The sequence below is a fragment of the Ascaphus truei genome, chromosome 3 (genome assembly GCF_040206685.1).
Source record: "Ascaphus truei isolate aAscTru1 chromosome 3, aAscTru1.hap1, whole genome shotgun sequence".
Classification (NCBI taxonomy): domain Eukaryota; kingdom Metazoa; phylum Chordata; class Amphibia; order Anura; family Ascaphidae; genus Ascaphus; species Ascaphus truei.
In genome coordinates this window covers 378464351-378486481 of record NC_134485.1, presented here as the reverse complement: position 1 = coordinate 378486481, position 22131 = coordinate 378464351, and the positions used below count along the sequence as shown (strand labels likewise).

General features: G+C 39.0%; 1 protein-coding gene across 4 annotated transcripts; it reads right to left on the bottom strand.

The window, feature by feature from the left end:
* Positions 1-498: 498 nt before the first annotated feature.
* Positions 499-19106, bottom strand: GJA3 (gap junction protein alpha 3). 4 transcript variants are annotated; one of them, XM_075592303.1, is made up of 3 exons: positions 18919-19106; positions 7021-8278; positions 499-5932 (listed from the first exon to the last, which is right to left on the bottom strand). In XM_075592303.1, exons 2-3 carry the CDS (start codon positions 8259-8261, stop codon positions 5929-5931), a joined length of 1245 nt encoding a protein of 414 aa, XP_075448418.1. In that variant the 5' UTR covers positions 8262-8278; positions 18919-19106; the 3' UTR covers positions 499-5928. The 4 variants fall into 4 exon arrangements, with proteins under 4 accessions (XP_075448418.1, XP_075448414.1, XP_075448415.1 ...); XM_075592299.1 differs by having other exon boundaries at positions 499-8278; XM_075592300.1 differs by lacking the exon at positions 18919-19106 and adding an exon at positions 17484-18180 and having other exon boundaries at positions 499-8278.
* Positions 19107-22131: the final 3025 nt, after the last annotated feature.

The window sequence follows — 22131 nt, the reverse complement described above, 5'->3', positions numbered from 1 at the left end:
GCCCATCTGTAGAAGCTTCAATCCAGAAATCTGGCTTGGTCGGTTGTATGAATGCCCAACATTGATATCCTATTCAATGCGTTGCAAACCCACATCCTGGTGCTCAAGATAATTCACTTCTATTTAGATTAATGTGACTTCCCACCCTACTGGGATCCGTAGAGTTTAAGGGCAGCTCCCTTCCTGGTCATCTTAGAAGACAGAATATTGCCAGGGAAAGCAGACCAAGTTTTCCCTATGAACACACTTGTGCTGCCCTGTTCTTTATATAGAAAAAGGGTCATGGAGGATCGCAAGTGCAATTGACACATTTTCAAGTGGGACTTAAAATATAAACTGTTGCTGTAAATGTGCAGTCAAACATAGGACCAAAGTGAACTAAAGGCAGTTCTATGTTTAATGGGTTACATTTTGGGGAACTGATGTCTGACCAGTATAAGTATTTTTTTTAATTATTATTATAATTATTATTGAACATTGGATTGGGCGTTGTTGAAGTTTCTTTGGTTTTTTTTTTTTTACCTTGCACATCTTGCATGTTAAGTACTGCCTCAGACACTTCACATTTTCTAGTTTTTCCTCTTGAGATATCCGTAATTTAAATCAAGATAAACAAAAGCTTATCTTCTGCAGACTTCCTGTAGTAAAAGCTGCGTGATACGGCAGGCATAAGCTTGTAGGGGTCCCTGTTAATATGGACAAGAAGTAAATAGTGACACGCTGCGAGTGCTCATTTGCATGTCATTACCCAGAATCCCTGGCTGCAGTGGAAGCACTGTATGCTAAGAGATAATGGGGAAAGATAGGGTGGCAGACCTGTCTGAGACATAAATGTGCTCACAAGTGGTAATTTTATTTGCCGTAAATGGAAATAATTAAGACAGAAATAGTCTTACAGAAATAGCTTAAATACTTATACAAATCTATTTTGAAAAACACTAATCCCCAAGAAATACAGTACCTCATTAAACCTATTAGTGCTATTAATTAATGTTGGTCTGCTGTGGGACTGCACCTGGGGAGAATGATGTAACTTCTCTTTTTTGACACTAGACATCCAAATACAAGAAAGGAAAACGTATAGCAAAACTGGATTAAATGTTGCTCATTAAACCAATGGTGGAAGATGACGCAATAACTATGTCGCAAAAATGAAAAAACTTTATTTAAATGTACAGTCTTAAATCTGAAGCGCTGCGGTGTTTCCTTAAGACATTTGCTTTTAGATTCAACACATTTCAGGTCAATATTGTTAAATTTGTCATACCAACGTAAACTTCAAAAACGGTGTTTTTGTTCCTAATGTGCAATTAAGAAATTTAAATAAATGAATGTAAACTTCAAGAAACCAAAGTTACAAATATAGATTGCACACATTTCACAGGAAAAATTGGTGCAAATAAAACAAGAACACCTGAAGAATAAAATCCCCTTTTAGCTGTACTGAGGGGGCTTGACAAAATGAAAAATAATAATGTAAATTCTTTTAAAAAAAAGGACCTAAAACTTCTTTTGTTTTTTTTTTGTACATTGATGTTATTTCAGTGGTCCTACTCTTTGGTGTTAAGAAAATAAAAATAAGTCACAGTGCATTATTCTGACCTTAATAACAGGAGCTTTTAGAGACAAAGCTTATCTTGATGTAGCAAGCTTGAAATGTAAATTATTTTTATTTAAAAAAAAAAAAAAAATAGATGTGTATTTATCATTTATAATCTTCGTAAATTATGCAGTAAAGTGGGTAAAAGTACAAAAGCCATTGTAGGTCTTAACGGCTATTTGTTTTCGTGAAAACGTCCCCAGACATCTATTAAATCTATCAAAAACAATTCTGTGAGAAAAAAAAACCCTGGTTACAACAAAACAACTTTTGTTGCTGTTTATGTAGCGGTGATAATTAGGTAAGTAAATAGATAAAACACTTTTATGTAGCTGACAGCAAAGCTCGCCTTGCATCATTTTGGAGAAATATAAGATTTTAATGTCATAAAACATGTTAAAAAAAAAGAACAAAAAAAGGTCAGATCATAAATACATTTCTTTAAAAACAAAAATCCTAAATCATGAATGTGCTCAGATAAACCGAGCTATAAATTGTCGGGAACACAACAATACTGCATTACTGGTAGTTTTCAAAGTGCAACTCTTTCTATGTTTTGGAATTTAAAAACAATTCGGCATTCGATCCGGTTATCTAAGTAGGTAGCAATCCTCCAACAGCCCCACTGGTTCACACAATCAGAAGGGTAATCTCTTACCATTTTGAGATGCTAAGATCTAAATGTAGCTTTAGATATGGTGCATTAAACCCAGCTGACCTGAAAGTGTGACAAAGATCACCATCCAATGGTCATGACCTACCTTGGGAAAAAAATCGATATACTTCTTCGTTTCTCATAGGCTTGTCTAATTGTTCAGGTACATCACATTATTACTGTTTAACATTGAAATGTAGATCTTTTTTTTAATTATTATTATTATCTGAAACTAATCACTACAAATGTGTTGGATTATAAGTGCCCTGGGGGGGTTACGTGCTAATCAGTCTTCTGCCATAAGACACTTTACAGCTTATTCATGTCAATGGGCAGTGTGATGTCTCCCAGCTCCTGGAGGTGTCTAATGGCACAATGATGCTTAGTAAATATGGGGATTTTGATCTCTAGAAATTAAGCAAACCCATGTAAATGTTTACTTCTAAGGCGAATCGTGATACAAATTTAGCAAAGCAATGGTCTCACTGGAACACAGTAGCAGTGAGTAACCAAGACGTTAAAAGTAGTTGGAATTAAGAAGTATTGGAAGACAACGTGTGAGTTGTAGCTTTGCTTTACATTACTGTACGAACAAACTATTTACATTGACTGCTACCCAACAAAAGGTACAATTTATTAATGCAACTTAAAGTCTATTAACTAAGATAAGGATTAACAGCACAGTTTAGTAAGGTATACAGCACATCTGAAGGGATTCAAAGCCTCCTTTCTGAGATTCATTAGCATATTTACTTTTTGGAGGGGGGTTGCAGAATGTATATGATTTAATGCTTGTAGTTTGAAAAAAAAATGAGTTTAGTTGAAGGATCACTAACAAAAAGGAAAAAAAGGAGGTATTTTATTAGAAACCAGTGAGGAGCAGATATGCCAAACTCAACATGTTTACACCATTTTGTTTGTTGTGTCGTTATGAAGCATATGAGCCACGGATTTAATTGGCTTGCATCACTTTAGCAATATAACTGTGTCACATAACAAACCAGCTTTATAAATCAACACGTGTAAATTGATGTATATTACATCCATACTCTATTTTCTGCATGGAATTTCTTGATATGTTTCAACACAAAAGAGTATGTTAAAGAGAGGAGCAGCCATTAAAATATCCCCAATGAAAACATCGTTCCCGTGTTGGATTCCGGCTGATAAGACTGGATACTTTAGCTAAATTAAACGAAACATTGGTAATGTTTCATAGTAATCCTTCATAGCAAATTAACTAAATATAAATTTTGATTCCTCTTTACCATTAATTGTTAGGAATACAGTTCATTCAGGCCCATAAGACAGCAGATCAACTTTTTGATGTTAAGCAAAAACTGTTGATGCTAAAAAACTGGATTCAACTCTGTAGGTAAAAAAAAATTACAAGAAAAGGTGAAATGTTCTGGGTTTTTTTTTACAATTAGGATGTTTTGGTCTGCTAACAAATAGTGTTGTGTTACTGGCATATTGTCATACATAAAAAAACCCCCACTAAAAACAGATAATACTCAGCCCCGGTGTCCTCAAAGCACGATCCGATGTATCACACTTGAATGGGAGAAATCTGCCTTTAACGTTAATAACAGACTCAGTGTTAAAATTGGTAAAGGTTATTCCACATCCTGAATTTTCTTTTCTTTTTAATTTTTAGATATTTAATATGGTTCTTGATTAAATTTCTAAATTGTTAGGACACTTGCATTTAAAAAAAATATATCTAGAAAGCACTTAAGGAAGTTTGTCATAAGGAAAGCTGCCTTTTTTACCAAACAGTTCAATTGATATGATTGAAAATCAATCTTCAAGCGATTTAAGATTCTAAATACATCCACATATCTGTCCTGATTAATAATAGTTTGTTCTTGTATAGTGCTGCTAGTTTTACATAGCACTTTACAAAAACAGTCTCTAAACCATAGAGCTTACAAACTATGATTTTGGTGCCTGAGGCACAGGGAGATAAAGTGACTTGCCCAAGGTCACAAGGAGCCAACACCGGGAATTGAACCAGGTTCCCCTGCTTCAAACTCAGTGTCAGAGTCAGTGTCTTTTCTCACTGAGCCGCTCCTTCTCTTGATCAAAAGTCTATGTACTGCGCAGTTTCTGCTGCTTTCTTAAATTTAGTTAAATAGATTTTAATTTTAATAGACGTATTGGTCCTGGATATGTAAAACAGAAATTAGATTTGTTACAAATTGTGAGGTTTTTGTTTTGGTACGAGAGCTATGGAAACCATCACAGGTCTCTTCTTGAATTGTTTTTATGTTAGTTAACAATATATTACAGACTATAGAGATCACCACCTGCAACTAATCGTGAACTGAAATATTACCTACTGCCCCTCTAAACACCTTTCAAAAGGTAGCATCAGAATATTACAAAATGTCCATAGAATATGACACATTAAACATAGAGCAGCAATACCCTTTACTTCAATTTTTCCTTGTGAATCAAAATGCTGTCATCCCTACTTATTGTGCTATGAAGCCAACTTCGCAGTGCTGGAGGAGATTTTAGCCCCAGAGCTGAACCCTTCTCCAGCAGGAGCAACATGGCTTCTCAGGAAATGTAAAAGGGCCAATAATTTAAAAACACACGGTAACTTCTGGGACCCGATACTTGACAGTCACCAATCTAAAAGGCTGTCCACGGGCTAGCAAATCCTCAGGAAAAGGCAGGGCTGTCTCGGTCATCTTATTATATATTTTAGTAGGTAATTTTTGCGTTGCTATTTATGCATATATGTAGATTTTTAGATTTTCAAGCTACATCTGATAAACGTTCAGCCAAACTTCGGGGGTTGCAACCACTTATAATCAAATGTCAGTGAATCATCTTATGTTGATTTTAATAGTAAATGATTCTGCCAGTATATTTTCTTGTTATATGAGGACCGGGGTATGTCTCCGCTGTATACGGTAGGTATCGATTCGGTTCTCAAAGCTGTATATCTCTTACGGAAGTAATTGTTTTCAGTTTTTCAAGGTTCCCTAAACTGTGCCGTTTACAAGTTCAGATAACTACTATCTAAGCTATTTAACTTCAGTCAGTCTACTGTACTGTTCTACTGTGCCAGGGGTGCTTAACTCTCAAGCCCCTCACCGCCAACAAGTCGGGTTTTCAGGATATCTCTGCTTCAGCACAGGTGACTCAGTCTTTGATTGAGCTACCTGTGCTGGAGCTGGGATATTCTGAAAACCTAACCTTTGGGGGGTGGCTTAAGGACTGGAGTTGAGCCCCCCTCTACTATGCAATTCCTTTTATACATATATCGACTGGTACCCTGTTTTCTTAAAGCTCATACATAAATACATTACAGTACAGGGACTATGGGCATGTCAACAGAACCAAATGTCTCTGGTTTTAAGTAATTTGTCGTGGTACAAGGGGTCCTGTAAATGATGATGTCATCTTACTTGTGTTATTTGAACAATGTGTGCATGTATCAGATACACTGGGATCAGTTTTACGTTGTTCCTGTCAGTATAATAATGTTCTTGTTAAATATCCCAAAGCTGTTGTAGACAGGGTTGATACACAGACCTTATGTAGAAATGGTCCAAATAGTGTCACTTTACATTTTTAGGGCTGCTTGTGCTTTAATATACATACCCATCACAGGGCTAGATCCACAAAGCTCAGGTAAATCAGGGCTCATAACGCGATGTTACCTAAAACAAGAACGGGCGTTATGTTCCTTGAGATGAACACATATCCTCAAAGCTAAATATATGCAGAAACAATGTCAGTTCTACATGAGCATAACATGTTGTTGTAGTAGCATAACATTGTGTTCTCTTCCATTAACGTGATGTTAAGTATGACTTAGCGTTACTCCGATCCAGACCGTGGGTCTTGAACTCAAATTGTGAGAGGAACAGAATGCTATGTTGGTGAACTCACACTTAACCGTGGCATAATATCCATCCAGACCTTGTAGAAGCCCTAATTTGGGGTCTGAGTGATGCCACGTTTAAGTATGACCTAGTCAACGCAATGTGAAGTCCCCGTGTTAAGCTTAACAGACTTTTTTGGATATGAGATGCTAGGGCAGTGCCTCATTTGCATATGCATTGTTTGTCATTATCACTAATAGCTGTTATAGTTAACACTATGCTCTTTATGGGAGAAAACATGCCTTAGCATTACGTTATTGGGCTTTGAAGATTCATGGTTAGGCTTAACGTGAAGTGAAGGTAGGTTAAAGTAACGTTAAGTCAAGTAACAGAGCTTTGTGAATCTGGACTTCTGTGTTTCTAGTCTTCAGTTCCCTCCATCTTCCCTCCTTGGCTTCATCAAAGTGCTATTATCTGGGTCTCAGCTGAAATATGAAGTTAGGAACCCTGCACAATGATATTTTACTGAATGAATTGCCCAAGAGCAGCTCAGACAGGCAAAACAAGAGTTTTCACCCTGAATCTCAAAATTAGTTTTTAAAAATGACAAAATGCTCATTACAACTCACAGTGTGCAGTAACAGCAAGCTTGAATTTAGGGAATAGATTAAAAAAAAACCTTGTTCCCCATCTTACTACTCTGTCACCTATGTGTGTATTTATATCATACATACTGATTTACTTTTTTAGACCCCTTCAGTGCCATTGATGCCTGCAGAAGGCACTGCTGGCACTCAACAGGTCAATGGAGTATGTTTTATTTATTTATGTTTCTATTTATTGTGTAACCTGCAAGTTCTGCGTTGACATTTAGATTATTTGCTGGTTTCTGGCTCCACTGTTAGACGGCTAAGTCATCTGACCTGGCTCTGCTACTGCTGGACTTGCTAGCCCTGCTGAGCCTTCTTGTGTCTATCAGCACAGGTGGCTTGTGCATCTCCACTGTTGTGGTCGCTGGCCTTTCTTCTACTTCCACCCTCATGCTGCTTCCACTCCTTGTCACCACTGCTGCCACCTCCTCCCCGCCCCCTTCGTTTCTCAAGCTGCTCGGGGCAGAGGTGGTAGCACTGCAGGCGCTAACATTGCTTGACCCGGGCTTCCTCTCCCTCTCTGCTGCCAGGTTGGTCCAGTTCTGCTCAGTTGTCAATGCGTGGTGTTCATGGTGGCCGTTGAAGTAGGATGGCTCAAGATGCTCCTCAGCCAGTGATGATATTTTGAAGTCAGACAAAGGGGACCTGGCATACACATGATGCATGATGGGAGGTGCAGCAGCCACTTTGCTGTAATATGGTGGAAAGGCCATACTGGGAGGGACAGTTCGCGGAAGCGGGCTGGGTGGCTCTGCTTTGTTGCAGGCCGGGACAGGCATGTACTTGTTAGTCATGCCCTGCTTGAGCTTCTTCCACCCCAGATGATAAATCTCTAACATATTCAGCAAAAGAGACACACAAGCCACTACAAGCATAAATATGATAAAAATTGTCTTTTCCGTCGGTCTGGAGATGAAACAGTCCACAGTGTTGGGGCAAGGCCATCGGTTGCACCTGTAAAGGGGCTTTAGCTCAAAACCATAGAGGAAATACTGTCCTACAATGAAGCCAATCTCAAACAGAGTCTTGAAGATGATGTTGAAGACATAAGTGCGTAGAAGGGCCCCTCCTATCCTGATTTTCCCCCTCTCATCTCTTATAGGGGGCTTCTCCTTCTTCTCAACTCCCTTCCTCAGGAGTAGCTCCTTGTCGTCATTAGCTTTTATGCACTTCTTCAGCTCCTCCTCTTTCTCTTTTTTCTTCTCTTCCATCCGCACAATATGCAGGACATGGCCCAGATAGATGAGGGTGGGGGTGGACACAAAGATAATCTGGAGCACCCAGAACCTAATGTGGGAAATAGGGAAGGCCTTATCGTAGCAGACATTTTCACAACCTGGTTGCTGAGTGTTGCAAGTAAAGTCCGACTGCTCATCCCCCCAGACTTCTTCTGCCGCTGTTCCTAGCACCAAGATCCGAAAGATAAACAGCACTGTCAGCCAAACTTTGCCAATGACCGTGGAGTGTTCTTGTGCATTTTCTAGTAGTCTCCCCAGAAAACTCCAGTCGCCCATTGTTTATGATTTCTAACCTACAAAATGAACAAAGTGACATTAATCAGACAAGGTGTGCTCAATTATTTAATTACACGTCATTATATAATGTCCCCATATGCACAAATGTCTTCTAGGGATGGTGAAAAGATTGCTTCCTCATGATTCCAGAGTAGAAATTAAGAATAACTATGATTTCAAATGTAATTTTGTATTGCTCTTTAATTGTAAATATATAGATTACACATGTTATGGCTAACATTTTTAATCAATGCAGTCAGACTTTGAGTCAGTCTATTGCTGATCCTTCTAAAAGCGAATAGATTAACAACTGAAGCTTTTCGAAATCATTGTCTCTAGCATGGAGGTAATTATGGGGCTATGTATTCATAATAAACAACTGTATTAAACTTAATTGTTATTAGTGTTGAAGCTTTAATGGATATAAGGCTTCAAGCTCTGACTGGCCCACCATAGAGTCAAGGAGATCTGCAATAGACCCTGGCATTGGGTGGGCTCTCCGTTTCCCAGAATGACTGGGAGACAAATGACAGTTTGAGTAAAATCTGCAGTCTGTCTGTTTAGCATGTACAGTATTTATGTACTGTGTGCATGTATGTATGTATGTATGTATGTATGAGTGCATATATCTGAGTATGTATGCAATTATGTGTGTACATCGAGAATTGCATGCATGTATATGTGTACGTATATGTGAGTGAATGCATGTGTGACCCTATATGCATTAGTAAAGAGACTATTATAACTTGTTGTCACTTATGGCCCTTTAGTAAGCCTCTTCCATGTGTTTCCCCTGTTGGCCTCTGATAACTCAGTCCAACACTAAAAGGCTCAATTGCTGCTAGGCAGTTTGGAATGATGTATCTGTTAGATTGGACATGGCTATAATACTCTCTTCAGTTAATCAACTGCATTAGAATCTGCAGCCAGCTGGTCACTTTCTTGAGGTAGATCCCACTTTGCCCTTCATTGCTGAGAAGAGTGAGTGACAGGGTACAGATGATAAACACAAACAGCAGGAGGTCAATTGATCAGAGATCTGTGCTGCCTCATAAGGGAGGAAAATAAAACAGGTGACCAGCCAGACAGCATAACCTTGTCAACTGAGCATGTGTTTGTAACAGCATGAGTGTGTGTATGTGGGTGTGTGTTACTGAGTGTGTGTGTGTGTGTGTGTGTGTGTGTGTGTGTGTGTGTGTGTATGCTTGTACAGGATTATGTTATGACTGAGTATATGTATGTGTGTAATTTAGGGTGTATTGCCTGTATTTACGTGTTTGGAGGTGACTGACTTTGTGTTTATGGGTAATTAATCTTATGCGTGTGGTTGATTAAGTGTATATGGGTTTAAGGATGGATTAGAATGGGTTTGTAGATGTTAGTGTTTGTGTATGAAGAGTGTAATGAAGTGTAATGAGTGTATGAAGAGTGCCTGTGGAGGATTCAATGTGCAAATGTGCCTGTGGGCATGTACATGTCATTGTGGTTCACAGAGTGCTTGTAGAGTATGTGGGTGGTTGAGTGTGTTCATATGTATGTGGATGTATTTGTTTCTGGCTAAGTGAGTGCATGTACAGTATGTCTTTATGGGTGACAATTACATTTGTGGGTGAATAGTTTACTCTATGTGAGTGTTTGTATGCGTGTTTTCGGGTGATCCAGTGTTTACATGTTATGGGCAAGGGTGTGCAAACAAGGGGGCCCATGGGGGGGCGTGAGATTTTCTAAAGGGGGGGTGCGGCGGTTACAAAGGCCCCACACTTCCCCAAAGGCATTTCAAATAAATGCCGGGGATCGCACGAGGCCTCTGTAACTTTATTTATCTTAAATTGCCAGCAATGCGTCGCCATGGAAACCCGGTGTCACATGACGCCGCAGAGTCACGTGACATTGTGTTGCCATGGCAATGTGACGTCACATGCCCCCACAGTGTCATTTGACACCAGAGCCAAGCTGGGGGTGGGGGGGTGGCGTGACCAGGGCGTGAGAGCAGACAAGGGGCACAGGGAGAATAATTTGTGCACCCCTGTGTTATGGAGATGATTCTGTTTACATAAATGTGTGGGGGGAGACTTTGTGGGTGCTTCAGATTGAGTTACTTTGTAGCTGAGAGTGTGTATATATTTGTGGTTGATTACGTCTGTATATGTTTGTGGGCTGTGAGTGTCAGTGTGAGAATGTGTGTGTGATTCAGCAAACAGAGGTAAAAAGACGGATAACTATACATTTTTGTGTGGGCAATCATTTGATTTTTTATATGTAGACCACAAAATGTGGGTAAATCACAAAGCAAGTAATTGTGTGATTTATGTGGTGTGGCTCTGCGTGTGTGTGTGCGATTCTGCTACTGAATTCTCTGTAGGTTATGATACCTTTCATTGTGCTCACGTTGTCATGTAACCTCTAGTAGCAAGAAAGTGTGGCAGATGTTAAAGGCACACATCTGCTGAATTCTCTGTAGTATGTCAAGGTCGCCAGCCTGTACACATTATGGCCTTGTCCTTTTGACTTGCCTCCAGCCATTGATTATGCAGGTAGGCCCATATAGAGCATGCAGGACACCTGAAAGCTCATATTGAACCCCCAAAACAACCATTATTTTGGGGGTTCAATATGAGCTTGCAGGTGTCCTGTATGTTTTACAATTCTTGTTTCGCTGGCCTTAGCTGATTGGAGGGTGGCACTTCCTATCTTGTTGAAGCTCACCCCTTCCCACATTTAAGTGGTAAAAAGCTCACTCCATAGCATCTCCCACTCTCAGGGAAACTTGCTTGCTTGCAGTATGATTGTGACAAATCTAATACAGAGTGCTTTTCCTGGTAATGTATAGGTTAATAAAAGCTTCAATCAGACTTAGAACTATGCAACTAATTTTGACAGATTTATTATAAATCATTCTTCCTGGTAATGCACAGGTTATTAAGAATTTATATTAGTGTTAGGGACCCTTGAGATGTGGTCTGCCGTGTAGTGGCTCAGGGGCTTACAACACTTTGGCCAAAATGTTAAACTAAAAGACCATTTTATTTAATAGATATCTATACATATATATTTTGGCACTGTACCGTGTATAAGTTTCACTGGATGTGCACTGAGCTCTGTCTGTGTTTCATGTTCTGTCTCTGGTTTTAAAAGTCTTGGTTTGTTGTGGAAAGGGAGCGATCCAGTCAGGGATACATCATGTAAATAAAAACATATAAAACAATAATTGTGCAGTATTGTGATTATATATTGGCTTGTTTATGAATCTTGGCTCTAATAGAGAACCTACTTACAGCAACAGTAATAAATATTCGCTTTTGTCTGACTCAGTCAGGTAGTGAGGAATTGGTGGTGTTTCTTTAAGGTAAAAGTTAGCCTCATCCGGTCCTCGCACAAGCAGACTATTCCAGTTGATATAAATGCTTGAATCCCAGTATGGTATATGTGGATTCAAGCATTTATATCAACTGGAATAGTCTGCTTGTGCGAGGACCGGATGAGGCTAACTTTTACCTTAAAGAAACACCACCAATTCCTCACTACCTGACTGAGTCAGACAAAAGCGAATATTTATTACTGTTGCTGTAAGTAGGTTCTCTATTAGAGCCAAGATTCATAAACAAGACAATATATAATCACAATACTGCACAATTATTGTTTTATATGTTTTTATTTACATGATGTATCCCTGACTGGATCGCTCCCTTTCCACAACAAACCAAGACTGCATCCGTGGAAAATCTTAGCACATTTTCCTGGAAAGGTTTGAGAAGTATCCTGTTGGGTAACATCTTTTCATTTTATTTTTTATTTTTATATATAATTTATTATTTTAAAAGGAAATTGTGGCGCCTAGGCAAGTCTTATAAGTATATCTGGTTTTAAAAGGCCCATATAGAGCACTAACTATGTACCCAACATACACAGTATTGCACTGGAGGCCACTAAGTCATTTATCTGCTACTCATCACAAAAAATGATATAACAGTGATATTTTCTACTCATAGTATTTGCTGTATTTTGGAAAGCTTTATAGGAATTATAGTCAAGCAAGGAACAGACACAAAAATACTATTGAAATACATAACTGTGACAGCTAGGCTTGACACATTTCCAATTTCAGATCTAAAAAACAAAAGTAGTATTTTCACAAAGGACAACTGTGAGATCCATGTTAACAAATAGAATAAGTAGAAAGGTGTATTAAACAAAGAAAGGGAAAAGAATGCAACATCATTCTGAATATTCATATATAAATAGCTAATATTATTATTCAGAAACATGGTATTTGTATCCAATAATCAAATATTCCAGTTAACACTACATGCTCCTTCTTCAAAAACTCCTGCATAAAAGGCTTTTGTAGATCATTTGCTGGTCAGTAAATGTATCCTCTCTTTTGAAATGTGTATTGCTTTTCTTTGGCAAAGTGAGGAATAAGTTAAATAATTGAGGGTAAATGTGTACATTTTGTATCTATTTTGTAAATGAGTACATTTTCCTGAAGTACAACTAGTGAAAAAATAACACCCAGTTTAGAGAAGAAAGTGAATTAAAAAAGAAAGTAACTGCATTTCTAAGGCCGAGTCCCCGCTGGCACTGAGCGCGCTCATGCTTGGAGAGCGCTCCAAGCATGAGCGCCTGGTGTCCTGCATGGACGCGTGCGCGCGGGGGAGGGGGTTATTGCGGGTAGTTGAGCGCGAGTGATTATAGGTTTTTTGTTTACTTAAGCGCCGAGCGCAGGTGAGCGTGTGTGCCCGCGCACGAGCGCCGCGCACACAGCGTGAGCGGGGACTTACATATAGTAAGTAACCTCCGTAAGCGCCGGCCGCTCAGCGCTAGCGGGAATGCAGCCTTACAGTGCTCTATCTTCTTTGATAAATGAATTGTTAATATTTTGTGCGAGAAAAACTTTGATAATTGATGCCCTGCAAGTTATTAATACCATGCTAATTAGAAATGAACCTGATAGCAATCTTACAATCCCAAGATAATAACACAGCGTGTGTGTATTCCATGACCTCCTGACACCGATAGAATTACTTTTTTTTAAGTTCTAATTATATGGTCTATTAATAGTATTTCATAGTATCCAAAATTAGAATGGAACAGTTACAAATTGCACAATAATCTATGCAAATGTAGCACTGGCCATTCCTTTGTAGTACAAGGACCAGCGTATTCACACAGGCGATTCTACCACAAAATAGATCCTATTCCTTTTTAGGTCGTCTTCTGCATACATCCTAATAGTAAAATAATGGTATAACCTGACAAGAGGGGGATAAGCTAATACCTTGTGCCATTTTTTACACATGAGATTTTATGTAGCACGTTTTGCAACACATTTAAAGTGTTGGCTTTACTAAAGTGACATGATTGTTACAAAAGCATGTCACATACTGTATAAAATCCCTTCAATAAAGGGCAGATATGTTACACAGGTGGCCAAGGCTACACATTGCCATCATTCTGACACATATGCAGCATATCAAGGCAAATAGTTGACCTTTCATTTAGCGATAATATAGACTGATGGACAGTATTTGATCCTATAAAAATGTTATATGCCGTTATTGAGCTCCCTACACCAGCACATTTAACAAATATACTATATTTGAGTATGCTATGGATTTTAGAATCAGGCAGGAGTTAGGCCGAGTTCAGGGTGGATACTACGAGCGAGCGTCCGTGTGCGCCTCTGTCGCACGCTCCTGCAGCTCAGTGATCTGTGCCTTGGCTGCAGGAGTTGGGTCGGCGTTGGGGGGGGGGGGGGGTTATGGCGAATGTGTCACGGAGCTGGTTCGCTGAACCAGCTCACATGACGCGACTGCAGCCCCAAATATCATTTTGGTTGTAGCGGCAAAAAGTAGCAGCGTCAACGCTGCACTTTGCCGCCGGTGGAGTTTTCCGTTTGAAAACTCCCACCGAACAACCCGACATTGTGACGGACGTGTGCGTGCACGTTGCGTAGCATCCACCCTTGACTCGGCCTAAGAGAGAATAGGAAAGGAAGCCTTTCCCTATAACTTTGTTCTTGCTCTGCACTTAAATGTGTTCTTTCTTCTCAGCCAAGTATAGCACAGCAACTTGTTAGTGACACGCCCATCACTGCACACACTATTGTTACACAGGTCGGGAGTACCCCAGCAGCTCTCCTTTCACAAGATTGTGGTGCTAGTAGCAAGAGACCAGCCTACAAGTAATGGTGGTTATTCAGTACCATATATAAATGAAATACAGTGTATTTAAAGTTGAATAATATCACGTGTGTTATCACATTATTCTGTAATCGCCATTATCAGACTTATTTGGACCAGCATCTCTGTAATCAACTGCAGTTGAAAAAACTAGTCCAATTAATTTGCCACAATATATAATCTAGAATAATTTAATCATAATTGTAAGGGTTTTTTTTTGTTTTTTTTTTACACTGCCATTGTATATTTTAAATGTTTTAGACGCTGGCAATAATGGGGAAATCCTGGAAATGTAAAGGTGCATTCTCCAACAAATTCCAGGTTTGTAAATCTGTTTTGTTTACACAAACTGTCCTACAAACATCAGGTAATAAGAATGTTATTAATAAACATGAGAATGATTGTTTGCAACGACTGAAAGTCAAGTCATATTACACATTCCAGAAAAACTAGACGTTAGATACAATGTATATCTAAAAGTCTGTCTACAGAAAGCATCAAAAAGCTTGATAAGTGGCTAAATATTATGATATAAATGCTATTCAGCAGAATTGGAAAATTCCTATGTATTGAACATATCTTGCCATGTCTAACTGGAAACATCAGTCGTGCCGTTTTATCAGTTGATCTGTAAGACATGGATTTATTCTTAGTGCTTTTTTAACATTTGAGACTTTCCAAAATATTATTATCTGACGTTACTAATTTTATTTAATTATGTTTATAATTCAATAATCCTGAATTATGCATTAGGTCATCTACAGTATAGCAAAGGCTCTTATATTTGTGTATTCTGGTGGACAGTATATTCACTATATATCACTAGTGCAGGCAATATGTTCACATATTGTACAAATCAAAAGTACAACATCGAGGAAACCAACATTATTTACATGGTTTTGGCAACCCCTCCTTAAATTGTGTGTTCTGCAGTGAGACTAAACTTCTATTTTGGTTGATTAAAAAGCCTGCCAATTTGTGTCTAACATTTACATTGTACTTGAATGTGCTGTAACTAACTTCTGGCAGAACTTTCTTTGGGGCATACTTAAATATACATAAATATACATAACATATATATATATATATATATATATATAATGTATAACATTGCTCCCTTAATGTAACTATGTATTTGTAACCATGTATCTGTCATCATAACTCTGTACCCAGGACAAACTTGAAAACGAGAGGTAACTCTCAATGTATTACTTCCTGGTAAAACATTTTATAAATAAATAAATATAATTATACTTGCTTAAATGAAATGCTGAATGACAAACAGACGTTTACTATATATTTACAAATATACGGTAATTTGGTATTTCTATTCAAAAGCTACAACTCATTTTCTGTATCTTGGATGAGTAAAATGACACACTTTTTCAATTACCCAGTTTATCTTCTCACACACAGTAGAAAACATATCCAGGCCGGCTATTTTGCACTAGCCTGGAGTTACGGTGCTTTATATTCCACTATATCTGAATCATAACATGGTCATTAGTGTAGTGGCAAAGTAAACCAATCCTAAGAAATACTCCAATTACTTTTCATTTTGATATGCTGTTTAATATTATATCATTTGGGTGGTTGCCTTTCGAAGCATTGTCCATTAAATATTTGCTGCAGAGATTAACTCAAGGAGTAGTTCCTATTTTCGCTTGTGTCATCACACAAAACAATGCATCTCCTTCATCATTCTGGGTGTTATCCAGCAATGAGCTAATGTCATATTAGAGCACTGAGTTTATAATAAAATGTAGTCACTTACCTATAAAACGTCTCTCTTAGACAACGAACAATGCTAAAGCCAAGAGACTGAGTCTATATGGGAATGCTTTAGCGTATACTCCCCATACTCCCGAAGTGATTGAAGCATGAATGAAATGTATTGTCAGATGCCCACACACTACCAGCCACTCAGTTAGAAACATTTCAGGACCAGACCACGGACAGAGCCAAATCATTCTTTTTTTACTATATCGTTTTCATATTTATTATGATAACAGCAGGCTTGGTCTGGAAATTTTACGGGATGATTTGAATTGTATCTTGCAAATCAAAGTAAATTTGTACCAGATGAATTAGTCTTTAGAGTGCAAGACAAATGCAAATGTTATTCCATACATGAAAACATAAGGTAGTGGTCACTAAAATAGATGCCGAGAGGAGGACAATGCTACGTAGATGTTAGCAAGAGGGAATCAACAGAAGAAGTTCCTAGGCACATAGGTAGGTTGATATAAAAGACAAGTGTATTTAAATCACGTGTCAGCATTTCAGAGTCCTGATGAAGGACGATTTCACCAAACCATTGGTATGCCATTGAAATAAATCTTGCCTTTAGTAAACTTACAGATGAGTATTGAACTTTTAATTACACTTACAAATATTACAAAGGAATTAAATATGGCACATAAAGAAAAAAAGGTGTAGCACAAAAAAAAAATATTTAAAATAAAAGTATTCATAATGTTTTATATTGATAAACACCTTAACACATGTTGGATCAAGAAGAAATGAGCTCCGTGGTATATAGTCACCAGTGCTTTGTTGTATAAGCACAGTAATAAAGTATTTAGACAAGTAAAGAATAATTGAGCCTTTATTTCAGCTTTACACGTGTAAACGTGCATGTTGTGGAAGTAAATTCAAAGATGATGCAAGTTTACTTCTGTATACAATATTACATCATGCATAAAGTAAGAACTACTCCTAGTCCATTGAGGCGTAAAACTGGAATTGTTATGAACTGAATCCTGCTATTTCCTCACTACAGTTCAACAATAGTAATATTTCTGTGTATGAATGGGCCTCTTGCTCCTTGGAGAAATAACACATAGTTATCTCCAAAGGGCTATACATTAAACACAGTCAGATAGAAGGAGCCTGCCCATGCAGAAAGTACAGTATAACCTGCTCTGCTTACTAGAAATGATTCATCTTCAGAAAACTGTAACTATATATTTTCTCTTAAAACAGTTACCAAAGAATCACAACACTTCTACAAATCAAAAGAAGAGATAAGACACAGTACCATCATTTTGAAGAGTAATAAACAGCAAATAGGAAGAATGTGTCAACTTTTTTTTTTTCTTCTACTAGTAGCACTTGGAATATATGAATGTGGAATTGCACCGACACCAAATGTATGTTTCAAATCCCCCCTGCTTTACATGTCTGTGTGAGCTCCTCTCTGTACATGCTTATCTCAGCAAGTTTGGAACTGCTGAACCAGGAGAAATAATGCCAAATCAACTGATGCATACAGTGAGCAGCAGCAAATGGGTCATTTCAACTATACAATTACTTATTTGTACTACTTTGCTTCTTGCTTTTTAACTTCTCTCCTTCATGCTTTATTAATAAGTACCTTTCCATAAATTCTGTATTTATGTGTACATTAACATCCACGGGACCACCTTGCACACCGCTTCTACAAGGTAGACTTCCTAATACAGAGGTTTGCAATAGAAGATAAGTTAATCAAACATAAAGCGGAAATAAAGATAAATCAACCCCCTGCCTTGAGGAATGTCAGTGAATGCATGATAGCAAACTTAATAGGGCATAAAGCCATGAGTGTTTATGGAAATGACTTATATTTGAAACCCAAGTATTGCAGTGTGTGTGCTGCAATGTACAGAATAGGGAAACATTGGTGCAAATTCTATACACCTTATTCACACTGAGTGCTCCAATGCTCCATTCTCCCAAACATGTTGGGTGCTGTCAGCAGGCTGCTTGCATAAAAATATATAAGTAATATGATGACGCACTCCTGAAGAAGGGGTAGCAATGGCACCGAAACGTTGACTTCTATAAAATAAGATTTGTTTTTCTATTACTGCAGTCTGGAGTGTGTTATCATATTAGTTATACATTGCAATGCACAGTGTGACTTCCTAGCAGTAAACACCAAAGTGCAGCTATCTTCCCAACTTGTTTCATTGTGAAAAAATCTAAACACTGGACATCTGCCCTGCACTACTACTGTCACATGTCTGCTGTCTGAAATAATACTGTCCTCTGAGATTTATGTTGCACGTTAACCCCTTGAATGCCCTGCCAGCCGCTCTGGCATTCCAGGTGTTAATGGACATATTATTAGAGAATAAACAGATGAAGATAATTCAATGGAAAATAATGTATTTGTTAATCTAGACCACTACTAGATATTTGGTTTCTACTCTCACGTCACATGGCGTAGAATAATGACTACCCTAACATACAGTAAGCAGACTAACAGCCACAAACCACCTATGTTCTGATGTTCAGAAATCAAGCCATATATATCTGTGTCATGTTTTGTAACCACAAACGTGATTGAAGAGGTGGGAATAAAATACAGTAGCTTGTATATCCAGTCCCAGAGGTGTGAGCAGCATAGTGTAGCTAGGTTTCAGGCAGACTCCCTGTGCACACAGCCCTCCCACTTCCCAACTCCCAGAACACAAGCTTTGCTAGCTTACCAAACGAGTCTGACCGCAGCCAGCCAACGTTATTCATAGGTCTCCTTCTGCGGGCATTTGATCAAGGCCACGTTTTAAAAAAAAAAAAAAAAAGAGGAAAAGTAGCTGTAGACGATAGAAGTGTCTTAATGTTAACGTTGGGATTCCATACAGTCCAGGGTCTCCTCTTCATCCATCTCTGCTGTCACATTCTGTGACCATGCATGGTTGAACCCATCAAGTTAGCAGCAGACTGGGTAACGCCCCTGCATGCCACTTCTAAACCTCATCACTTTGGTTTGAAAATCCATCCCAATAAACACATGCATGCTCACAGTCCCCGCTCATACTGTACGTTCACATTTTATACTAAATATGGGACAGAGAAAACAGAAATTATACTCAGAAAGTCAATTGGCCTTTCTTATTAATCAGGGAGGTGACCTTGTTTTATGTCTGATGAACAGTGTGCCTTGGTTTATGGCATGCAATTTTGCAAAACACATTCAAAGACACTGCAGACAAGGAAACGCTAGATTCCACTGTACGTAGCCGTTATCTTTGGTTGATGCTATGCCCTGAAAGTGTGCTTAATGTAAAACAGAAAATAAAAACGCCACCGTGAGCACATTCCCGTGGCTCAGACAGGTCTGCAACCCGGCTTTTCCCCATTGTTATTATTATCGTGCATTTGTGAAGCGCCAACATATTCCGCAGCGTGGTACAGAATTGTGTATACTACATAAAGAGTTACATAGAAGTGCAGACAAACATGGTCAAACAGATACAAAGAGGCAATGAGGGGCCTTCTTGTGAGAGCTTACACTGTAGAGGGAATGAGGGACAATGCTGAAACAAGAAGGTAAGGTGGGGTGGCCGTTATCTCTTAGCATACGTAACTTATTGAAGGTGTGGTTGAAACCTATTCCTGCTTCAAATTGCAGAGCCAGTATAACCAGCCTCACACTGATGAGACCCAAAAGGTCGAAATAGCTGTCTGTGAGTGGGCTTACTGACTATGCTTAAAAGCTGTGTAACATGGCAGGCATAAGGCTGTGTGCTCATTTGCATGTCATTTCCCAGAATGCCTGGCTGCAGTGGAAGCACTGTTATGGTAAGAAATGATGGGGAAAAGCAGGATTGCAGACCTGTCTGAGACGTATAAAAGTGCGTACAAGTGATATTTGTATTTGCTGTATGCTGAACGGCGAAGGGTTTTTGTCACCTTTTTTTTTACCCACCATAACTTACTTAATATAAAACTAGTACAAAATCATCATTTAGAGACTGTTATAACTTTAACACTTCCAAAAATGCGAATCAGTGCATTTTAATACAATCTGTCATAGAAAAGAATTGTTTGGTCTAGATTTCTAATAATTTTAATATATCAGTAAATGTATCATATACACACACACACACACACACACACACACACACACACACACACACACATATATATATTAGAACAGAGGGGCAGCTGGCACTCCCATCAAAGTGAAATGGTATGGTGCCTGTCCTGTAGAAATAAACAGAGAAAGCAGTCATCCCTAGCAAGAGAAGACAAAGGACAGCACTCAAGGATAAATGGCAACAAAAAAACCTGTATTCAGATGGTATAGCAAAAACAAGACCAACGTTTTGGTCCTACAGCACAACCCTGAGGAAGGTCCTACAAGGACCGAAACATTGATCTTGTTTGTGCTTTACCATCTGAATACAGGTTTTTTTGTTGCCATTTATCCTTGAGTGCTGTCCTTTGCTCTCTCTCTCTCCCTCTCTCTCTCTCTCTCTCTACACACACAAAAAAAATATATAGCGTGCTTTATTCGTAGGATCAATGTTTCGGCCTCCAATTGGACCTTGATCAAGATCAAGCCCTTTGACCAAAAACTCACTGTTTGATGTTGCTAAAAATCCTGATTGGGGACGAAACGTCCACCCTACTAATAAAGAACTTTATTTGTTATATATTTTGTGTGCTGGTTCCTGTTCTGCTATTCTGTACCACATCTCTAAAACCGCTTTACCTCCCCTTATACCCAACTGTTGCGTGCGATGCCCTGCTGACACTCACCCACAATGTATATTTTATACACACACTGAAGAATGGTCAGCACTTACTGGACAGTTAGCAAAGTTACAAATTCTTTATTGAAGCAAACATCAACAAATGCCCCAAATGTGAACCGAAACATTTATCTTTGCTTCATTAAAGAATATTGTACTTTGATAACTGTCCAGTAAGTGCTGACCATTCTTCACCTTGTACCAGATATCGTTATGCACCCAGGTGAGTATATATGGAATCTTCAGTGCTCACCACACACACACACACACACACACACACACACACACACACAAAAAGACACACACAGTGCCGGACTGAGACTTTATTGCGCTCCGGGCAGACACAATTTGGCCACCCTACTCACCACCGCAGGTTACATCGCCACCATCGCTGCAGGTCACCTCGCCGCCTTCTTTAAATGTCCTCAATCTCCCCAGTTGCAGGGCACCTCGCACGGTGGTAGCTACCATGTGTGAGCGAGCGCACGCACACACACACACACACACACACGACACCCAGCCAAAAACCACAAAACATTTTAACATTTCCCACAGTGCGTGGGAAATGTAAAAATGTGTCCTGCCTGCTGGCGGCCAACCTAGATTTCCTGTGTGTGCACGCACGCATGTCACGCTCTCTCCCATACGTGAGGCGCCCAGCAGCGTAGCAGGTGCACAGTACTGCCCTCCGCAGGCACTACAATGCATCGGGGCACCTCACGACGGTATGAAAGCCCACTGGCCTCTTGTTTTGGCGACTCCTTTGGTCGGCACCCCGGCAAGTGCCCGGCCAGTAATCCGGCACTACACACACACACGGTTAATTTGAACAGAACAACTTAATACCTACAAAATGCCTATGTGCACTAGAATCTGTTGCCTCTAAAATTTTCTCACTTACACAAATAACATACAGAAAGCAAAGGTAGTAAAAGAATTATTTATTAAAATTAAAACATACAAAAAAAAGTCATTTTAAATCGACAGGAATTCTGTACATGCAGAGCTCCACCTACTGACCTGTTGCTGCGAATACAGCTGACTTAGTTCGCTATACTGTATGTATCTAGAAAATGTGCTAAGCAGGATCATATTTACAATCATACCGGCACTGCCAACAACGACAAGCGCCAAAAATAAGTACGAGAGTCACATGTCCCCACT

Coding starts and splice junctions, on each gene's coding strand:
- GJA3 (XM_075592299.1), bottom strand. CDS start 8,261: ATGGGCGACTGGAGTTTTCTGGGGAGACTACTAGAAAATGCACAAGAA.